At 46.3% G+C, this 9,868-nt stretch overlaps 1 protein-coding gene across 2 annotated transcripts in view; it reads left to right on the forward strand.

Moving 5' to 3' along the window:
• The window catches only part of LOC146059104 (uncharacterized), an 81,484-nt gene extending 72,986 nt beyond the window's left edge, over positions 1 to 8,498 (forward strand). The window contains exons 2-4 of one of the 2 annotated variants that reach the window (XM_083171226.1): positions 3,702 to 3,888; positions 5,923 to 6,136; positions 7,946 to 8,498. In XM_083171226.1, the coding sequence (XP_083027352.1) occupies positions 3,867 to 3,888; positions 5,923 to 6,136; positions 7,946 to 8,033 (324 nt within the window). In that variant the 5' untranslated portion in view covers positions 3,702 to 3,866 and the 3' untranslated portion in view covers positions 8,034 to 8,498. Of the gene's footprint in view, positions 1 to 3,608; positions 3,889 to 5,922; positions 6,137 to 7,945 lie in introns of those variants that run through there. The other variant, XM_083171227.1, reaches the window with a different exon arrangement.
• Positions 8,499 to 9,868: the final 1,370 nt, after the last annotated feature.

The following is a 9,868-nucleotide window of genomic DNA, read 5'->3' on the forward strand; positions in this document are numbered from 1 at the left end:
GGGGGAGAAGGGACGGAGGCGGAGCGTGCCGCGAGCCAATCACATGGCAACAAACTGAGAGGTGGGAGAGCATCAGCGGGCGCCGGGTGAATGAAAATGTGCAGCGCCGTCTGTGTTTGCTCCAATTCTGCTGCCCATGTGGAGTCAGTTCTGTCAGGTATAGTGGTTGCTGCGCTGTGTTATACTCCGGTTGCCGCGTGTGCTTATGTGAGCGGGCCAATGCGGGGACACTGTACCATAGCAGCAGCAGCATTAGTATAATTTTATGTTCCACTCCAGTACCTTTGAAAGTATAGAAAACGAAGTATGACCACGCCCCCTTCACATGGCCACACCCCTTTTCCCAGTTGTACCGAATTCACCCCTTCAAATGTTGGAGGGTATGGGTACATGGGTGGGTGATATTATGTACCTCTCCTGTACCCTCCCCTGCACAGTTCCCAGGCAGCAGTGTCTTATAATGTGGACATGTTGTGTAGTAACACTCACGTTTTACCATTAGCCTCACAGGCTCTCACATTATCAGCACTGAAGCGTCATCTCCCCTTCTCGCTGGGCTTTGTAGTTCGACAGCACTTCTGCTGCTGACATAAACGTAGGTTACTCTGCCAGTAGCTGCCTTCTGCCCATGCTCCTCCTGTCTGACTGTAACTGCCACTAACTGCCCATGCTCCTTAGTGTTGACCCTCCTAGCAGAGTCTACCTCACCGTGAAGAGAAGGGGGATTCACCGACAGTCTGCTCTGTTAAAGCACCCCTGGGAGGTGGCGTGGAGATGGCGGCCTGGGGGCGTGAAAATGTGATGCATCGTTATAGCCCTGCCCCCTGCTATTACCAACATTGCAAAGTGTGGGCGGGGTTATGATTAGGTGGTTTAATGGGAATCGTGTCATTGCCCCACCCACTTTGCAGGGGTAAGGAGGGCTCAGCGGACTAAATGAGGAAGTGCTGGCAGGAGGGGCAAGGCATTGCGGGTGACCTGGGGCCAATTTATGGGAGCCTCATGGCCTATCTGGAAGAGTAGACGAGTATGATTTTTGCCTCTTTGCCTTATTATCTCATGTCTATCCCACGTGTTCTGTGAGCTCAGATAGGTCTGCATTGCATGTAATGTGAATTCCCCACTGTACAAGAGTTACTGCTCCCTCCCTGCAGTTCTGCAAATGTAACTATTCTCCTTTTGGCATGCTGCCAAATATCTGCCAATCACCTGAGAGCTCAGATTGCAGCAGCTGCTGTGACAGCAGCCCGGCCTGTGCTCTGTATAAAATATGTGTAAACATGACAGGGATGGCCATCATTGACCATCGATGATTCCAAATCATTGATGGTTTATGGCCGAAGTTGAACACTTTTGCTATAGATGGGGGAGAACCAGATGGTTTCTCTCCATCGATGGCACAGCAAAACCGATGATTTGCTTTTCTTTATTTTTTCCAAAGATCCCAGAACACTGAGCATAGCTCTGCACGACATCTGCAAAACACTGCCCCTGTGTTTTGATTGGGGCACAGGCCAACCAGTGAAACATAATGGAATACCATCGATAGGTAAAAATATCGATGGACATCCATTGCATAGTTTAACACTATCGATGGCCAGTTGCACTATTGACATCAATGGCAACCATCAATAGCAATCGCAACCATGGCCATCCCTAGTACAGTACTGTAATAACGTCATCACTTATAGCTGCTCTGATTTTATTAATCGTACATACATACCTACCAACATATCCCATTCCTGGGCTTCCCTCTGATATTATTACTTGTGCATACATACCTACCAACATGTCCCATTCCTGGGCTTCCCTCTGATACTATTACTCCTGCATACATACCTACCAACATGTCCCATTCCTGGGCTTCCCTCTGATATTATTACTCGTGCATACATACCTACCAATGTGTCCCATTCCTGGGCTTCCCTCTGATATTATTACTCGTGCATACATACATATCAACATTTCCCATTCCTGGGCTTCCATCTGATATTATTGCTCGTGCATACATACCTACCAACATGTCCCATTCCTGGGCTTCCCTCTGATATTATTACTCCTGCATACATACCTACCACTGTGTCCCATTCCTGGGCTTCCCTCTGATATTATTACTCGTGCATACCTACCAACATATCCCATTCCTGGGCTTCCCTCTGATACTATTACTCCTGCATACATACCTACCAATATGTCCTATTCCTGGGCTTCCCTCTGATACTATGATTGCTATATATATATACATACATACCTACCAACATGTCCCATTCCTGGGCACCTCTCTGATATCATTACTCGTGCATACATAACTACCAACATGTCCCTTTCCTGGGCTTCCCTCTGATACTATGATTGCTATATACATACATACCTACCAACATGTCCCATTCCTGGGCACCTCTCTGATATCATTACTCGTGCATACATACCTACCAACATGTCCCATTCCTGGTCTTCCCTCTGATATTATTATTCGTGCATACATACCTACCAACATGTCCCATTCCTGGGCTTCCCTCTGATATTATTACTCGTGCATACATACATATCAACATGTCCCATTCCTGGGCTTCACTCTGATATTATTACTCATGCATACATACCTACCAACATGTTCCATTTCTGGGCTTCTTTCTGATAGCATTATTTGTGCATACATACCTACCAACATGTCCCATTCCTGGGCTTCCCTCTGATATTATTATTTATGCATACATACCTACCAACATGTCCCATTCCTGGGCTTCCCTCTGATACTATTACTCCTGCATACATACCTACCAACATGTCCCATTCCTGGGCTTCCCTCTGATATTATTACTCATGCATACATACCTACCAATGTGTCTCATTCCTGGGCTTCCCTCTGATATTATTACTCGTGCATACATACATATCAACGTGTCCCATTCCTGGGCTTCCCTCTGATACTATTACTCCTGCATACATACCTACCAATATGTCCTATTCCTGGGCTTCCCTTCATACTATGATTGCTATATATACATACATACCTACCAACATGTCCCATTCCTGGGCACCTCTCTGATATCATTACTCGTGCATACATAACTACCAACATGCCCCTTTCCTGGGCTTCCCTCTGATACTATGATTGCTATATACATACATACCTACCAACATGTCCCATTCCTGGGCACCTCTCTGATATCATTACTCGTGCATACATAACTACCAACATGTCCCTTTCCTGGGCTTCCCTCTGATACTATGATTGCTATATACATACATACCTACCAACATGTCCCATTCCTGGGCTCCTCTCTGATACTATGATTGCTATATACATACATACCTACCAACATGTCCCATTCCTGGGCTTCCCTCTGATATTAGGATTGCTGTCACCTGTGTTGAACTAGTTACTTGCAAAGAAAGTTGTTGTTAATCATAAATTAAGAGCTGGGATGGCGATCAATTAATAGTCATCGATGGTTTATGGATGATGTAGAATTTTTTTATGGAGTAGACCCAATGGTTTCCCTTTATCGATGGGGTAAACCCGATGGTTTCCCTTTATTGATGGTGCATATATCAATGGTGTCTATTTATATAAATATGCCAGTTACAGCTGGCTCCATTGACCTGATCTGTTCTATTGCTTCCATGGTAGAAAGTGCTTGCACTGCGGAGAGTTATGTAGTCACAGCTCATGATGTCTCTTCCTCTGCTCCTTACAGCCAAGCAAGTCTGCGAGGCTTAAGAAGGGAGCGGCAAAGCACCCCACCAGTGTGCAGCCCCCCACCAGCGAGCAGACCCCCGTGCCCAAGGTGTCTGGCGAACTTCCCACTGAGCCGGACACTGCTCTGGTCACAGAGGACGTGGCAGCAGTCGTGGCAGAGATCATGGAGTACCTGATCAGTGAAGGTAAGCTTACCCCAGGTGCAGAGGCATAACTAGTATATATGTGATAAGCTGGGAGTTCTGTGACAGGCAGGTAACTAGTATATATGTGATAAGCTGGGAGTTCTGTGACAGACAGGTAACTAGTATATATGCAATAGGCTGGGAGTTCTGTGACAGGCTGGTAACTAGTATATATGTAATAGGCTGGGAGTTCTGTGACAGGCAGGTAACTAGTATATATGTGATAAGCTGGGAGTTCTGTGACAGACAGGTAACTAGTATATAGTGATAAGCTGGGAGATCTGTGACAGGCAGGTAACTAGTATATATGTAATAGGCTGGGAGTTATGTGACAGGCTGGTAACTAGTATGTATGTAATAGGCTGGGAGATTTGTGACAGGCTAGTAACTAGTATATATGTGATAAGCTGGGAGATCTGTGACAGGCAGGTAACTAGTATATATGTGATAAGCTGGGAGTTATGTGACAGACAGGTAACTAGTATATATGCAATAGGCTGGGAGTTCTGTGACAGGCAGGTAACTAGTATATATGTAATAGGCTGGGAGTTCTGTGACAGGCAGGTAACTAGTATATATGTGATAAGCTGGGAGTTCTGTGACAGACAGGTAACTAGTATATAGTGATAAGCTGGGAGATCTGTGACAGGCAGGTAACTAGTATATATGTAATAGGCTGGGAGTTCTGTGACAGGCTGGTAACGAGTATATATGTAATAAGCTGGGAGTTCTGTGACAGGCTGGTAACTAGTATATATGTAATAGGCTGGGAGTTCTGTGACAGGCAGGTAAGTAGTATATATGTGATAAGCTGGGAGTTCTGTGACAGGCAGGTAACTAGTATATATGTAATAGGCTGGGAGTTCTGTGACAGGCAGGTAACTAGTATATATGTAATAGGCTGGGAGATTTGTGACAGGCTGGTAACTAGTATATATGTAATAGGCTGGGAGATTTGTGACAGGCAGGTAACTAGTATATAAGTAATAAGCTGGGAGTTCTGTGACAGGCAGGTAACTAGTATATATGTAATAGGCTGGGAGATCTGTGACAGGCAGGTAACTAGTATATATGCAATAGGCTGGGAGATCTGTGACAGGCAGGTAACTAGTATATATGTGATAAGCTGGGAGTTCTGTGACAGGCAGGTAACTAGTATATATGTAATAGGCTGGGAGTTCTGTGACAGGCAGGTAACGAGTATATATGTAATAGGCAGGGAGTTATGTGACAGGCTGATAACTAGTATATATGTAATAGGCTGGGAGATCTGTGACAGGCAGGTAACTAGTATATATGCAATAGGCTGGGAGTTCTGTGACAGGCAGGTAACTAGTATATATGTAATAGGCTGGGAGTTATGTGACAGGCAGGTAACTAGTATGTATGTAAAAGGCTAGGAGTTATGTGACAGGCTGGTAACTAGTATATATGTAATAGGCTAGGAGTTCTGTGACAGGCTGGTAACTAGTATATATGTAATAGGCTGGGAGTTCTGTGACAGGCTGGTAACTAGTATATATGTAATAGGCTGGTAACTAGTATATATGTAATAGGCTAGGAGTTATGTGACAGGCTGGTAACTAGTATATATGTAATAGGCTGGGACTTCTGTGATAGGCAAGTAACTAGTATATATGTAATAGACTAGGAGTTATGTGACAGGCTGGTAACTAGTATATATGTTATAGGCTGGGAGTTATGTGACAGGCTGGTAACTAGTATATATGTAATAGGCTGGGAGTTATGTGACAGGCTGGTAACTAGTATATATGTTATAGGCTGGGAGTTATGTGACAGGCTGGTAACTAGTATGTATGTAATAGGCTGGGAGATCTGTGAGGGGACAGGAGCTTGTTATCTCACCAGCCTGATTCTGCGTTATACATTATTCTGCTTTATATCTACAGAGGAGATTGCACCTCCGAACAGAAATCGCAACCTGTTAGATATAGCCAATAAACAGCATGGGGTACATTTACTATAATAACGAGCTGATGTTGTCCATAGCAACTTCTGTCTATCATTTTATAGCCTGCAAGAGTGAGGTGAAGAGGTGTGAGGAGTCCCCAGTGTCCATGATGACGGATGACACTGTATCATCTTATGACATCTCCAATAGCAGCAGCAGTGGCTATTATAACCTGACGGACCGGTCATCATCCTCATCAGACACCAGCAGCACCAGCTCTGAATCCTCTGATTCCTCCTCAGATACCTCAGATACCACCAGTGACTCCTCGCGCAGGTAGGTTGCCGGCACAATACTCGCGTCCTCCCTGCTCTGGTCTCTGGGGTGGATTTCAGGTCTCTTGTCTTACAAACATGCTGTGATGTAGAAAAACGTTATCTCCATATCTGCTGCAGCTGGGGCTGCTACACAAGTTCTACCACACAGAGGCCCTTATTCTGATTGACGCGGACTTTACCGCGTACTTACGGATCGCGTCTTTATGGCGTCTGCGCATGCGTGGAGAACGCTACGCGCATGTGCCACGCCTTGACTCGGTACCAGTTCGGGCAAATCCCGTCCAAAACTGTTCACCGCTATCAGTCGGGAAATAGGGGCGTATTATGGGCGTCATGCGGAATGACACATGGGCGTAGTTTCAAAGTGGGCAAAACGGGGCGGAAACATGGGCGGACACGGGGGAGTACACTTATGTTGGGGGGCGTACATTCGGAAACCACTCCGAATGCACGCGAGCAAAAAGGGCAGAAATGTGCGGTGTCCACAAGTGTACTATTGCTTTGCGGACACCACTCGTTCATGCGGTAGGCGAACGTACGCCTAATGACTACAACCATTAACACCTGAACCCAATAGAATCTACTCCTTTACTCATTACTCACTAATAGGACGCTTGTCAGTGCTTTAATTGAAACCATTGCACTTCAATTGCTGTAAGGGTTAATGTGTGCAATGCATGTGTTAGGCATGCTTGTAAGGATATATTGGAATCTAATTGATTCCAATTCCAAATAAGCATTTTTTTATGAGGATAGGTAATTGAATAAGTGGGTCATGTGATGTATAGCAGAAGATACTTCATAGTGGGTTGTTTGGCGTAAATACTCCGCTTACGTGCGGTAGCACCGCTTGGCTCCCGTTCGGATGCGGTATTCCCGAGCATACTCTGTAATACTCTGTAATACCGTGCCGAATCGGAGTGTTTCTCCCGCACACGCATGCTTTGTATGTCGTCCGTAAACACGCCCTGTTCTTAAAGAGTGAGTCCGTCCGAATGCGGAGGACCCGTGGGCGTTTCTACGGACGATGGCCGCACGCGGCAAAACACCGTGGCGTGCGGACCGCACCGTAAGAATGCGGGAATATCCGCACCGATCAGAATAAGGGCCAGAGCGCTGATGGGCTGGTATTCTACTTGTATGACATACATGTATATATCATTATACTAATGAGTGTAACAATATAAGAAGAGCAATGCTACAGGAGAAATGAAGTCATGTAAATTATGGGGCCTATATTGCTAATATACGTAGCGATATTATCAGTGATCTGAATGATGCTAGATCGCTCAGCGCACAGCGCTCAGCACACAGCGCTCAGGACTGCACCAGCGCTCTGCGTTGAACGATCTGTCACTGTCCACATTCTCAAAAGAGAGAACACAGGTGAGGACTAGATTATTACTGCATGTAGTATCTATATCTCCCAGCGAGAGCGACACACAGGGCCACACATCACTATCACTATGGGCCCTACATACAGCGATGTGTGCTTCATTTCTAGGCAATCTAGTCAGATCACTTAGAAAATAGGCCAAAATCTCTGGGTGTGTAGCCCCATTAGAGGGATCTCACATCACTGTACACTGGGCTTCCTGTATGGGGCCGTCCTTGTCATGTCACACCCACAGTATCAGCGCTCTTATTGGTCCAAAGAGGAATCACACAGAGAAATGTAGTCAGTAAGGGCCACTAACATGGTGCAGGCCCTAGATAGCAGCAGGCCCGGGAATAATGAGATGACTTGTACATAGCAAGCGTTTGTGTCTTTACAATAACAGTCACTGATCAAAGTTTGTTTTTATAGGACAGTCATCTACAAGACACATATTGATGTTGGCTTCCTATGGCAGGAGTGGCAGGAGGAGGACGGAATGCCAAGTTTTTACATTTAACCTGGAAATCAGACTCACTGAGCCCTAAACATCGCCTATCCCATAACCTGGGAACTTGTTTTGAAAAGTTTAGTTGATTTGACTTGTGTCAGTTACTGCATCAAACTTGATCATTATAAGTTTGTGCAACTGTTAAAGCCAGTCCCGTTGACGGCTATTCCCCCTACCCAAGCCAGTCCCGTTGACGGCTATTCCCCCAAGCTAGTCCCGTTGACGGCTATTCCCCCTACCCAAGCCAGTCCCGTTGACGGCTATTCCCCCTACCCATGCCAGTCCCGTTGACGGCTATTCCCCCTACCCAAGCCTGTCCCGTTGACGGGTAATACCCCTACCCCCAATCTCTGTCTTCACAACTCCCTCTCTCCATATCCAGCAAGTTTGAAACATCATTATGCTCTCACTTTCTATGGAGTAATTTGGTCGCTGAGCGGCCTCTATATGAATCTGTTGTTGTGAACAATAAAAAGCAAGACAAGCCAATCAGTGTCTGATGTGTTATTTCCCACTAATGTCAATGTTTCCCATTGTACTACTGTACTGGTCTGACCCATGTTCATGTGTTACCCTTTGAGGGCCAAGTGAATTTGTCAAAATAGGTGTAAAAATTGTCAAACAAACATTTCTATCCATCATAATGACCTGTAATGTTTGCCTTGTATAGGAAGCATAATATTTTTTTACTCAACATTTTTATTTTAATCTATATAAGAAATGTGACTGACACTGGTATTTTTAAAGGATATTTTGCAGATCTCTCTGAGATGTTGGCACTCAAATGAATAAATAGCTGTGATAAAGTATATGGTAGGTTGGTGCAGTACTGTGGGCTATAAGGATCTGTGCAGCTACACCATACTATTTTCTGCAAAACAGGGGGGGGGGGGGGGGAGAACCGGTGGGATGTAAAAGGGGTGTGTTGGGGGTGTGGCTTATGGTCATGTCCCACACTGGGGGAGTGGCCTGCACAAACACGTCATCTTGGCCATGTTCCCTGCTGGGCCATGCCAGCATTACAATATGCATCATTTGGTCCCCACAGACCCGCCACAAAGGGTGGATAAAGGAGACTGTCAGCAGTGGCGTAACTTGGGGTCCGCAGCCCCAGCGATGGCGGGGTGGAGCAGGCTCCACCAGGGCGCAGGTTAACTTGTATACAGCATTGTACATTTGCCGCCTGGGATCCCGGAATACACAGCAGCGCTGCGCGCAAGCTGGAAGGGCAGCGGGCATGGTGGATGGGGGAGCGCTCTCTGGCTGTCTGTGTGAGGACGCAGTGACAGGTTCACTGAGCGTCCTCACACAGACAGCCAGACTCACCAGAGAGCACTCCCCATTCCACCATGCCCGCTGTCCTTCCAGCTTGCGCGCAGCGCTGCTGTGTGCAGCTATACGGTGATTGTACAATGCTGTACAGTTTTTCCACCTGCCTCGCCGCTCCTTGCCACAGCGATCAGATAGGCTGTCTGATCACTGTGGCCAGGAACAGCGTGGCAGGTGGAAAACTTGGTAAGGACCTGGCAGGACGCGGTAAGGAGGGGAGAGGGGGAGAGAGATCGTGCTCACCTCCTCTTGCTATTAGCCGGGGAATGTGTGACACACGTCAGTGTCCAGCTTTCCCTGATCCCCACTCCCCAGGCGGCGTTGCCTACTCCGCTCGATCCCCGGTGGCTGCTGGAATTTTAAAAAAAAATGAGGGTGGAGGAGGGGGGCGCCAGAATTTATTTTGGCTGGGGGGAGAAAAATTGCTACTTACGCCACTGACTGTCAGCATTGCAGGGGTATATAAATATTTAATAAGAAGAGAGCGCTACAAAATATAAAGCCAATTTATTAAA

The sequence above is a fragment of the Crinia signifera genome, chromosome 2 (genome assembly GCF_055691185.1).
Source record: "Crinia signifera chromosome 2, ASM5569118v1, whole genome shotgun sequence".
NCBI lineage: Eukaryota > Metazoa > Chordata > Amphibia > Anura > Myobatrachidae > Crinia > Crinia signifera.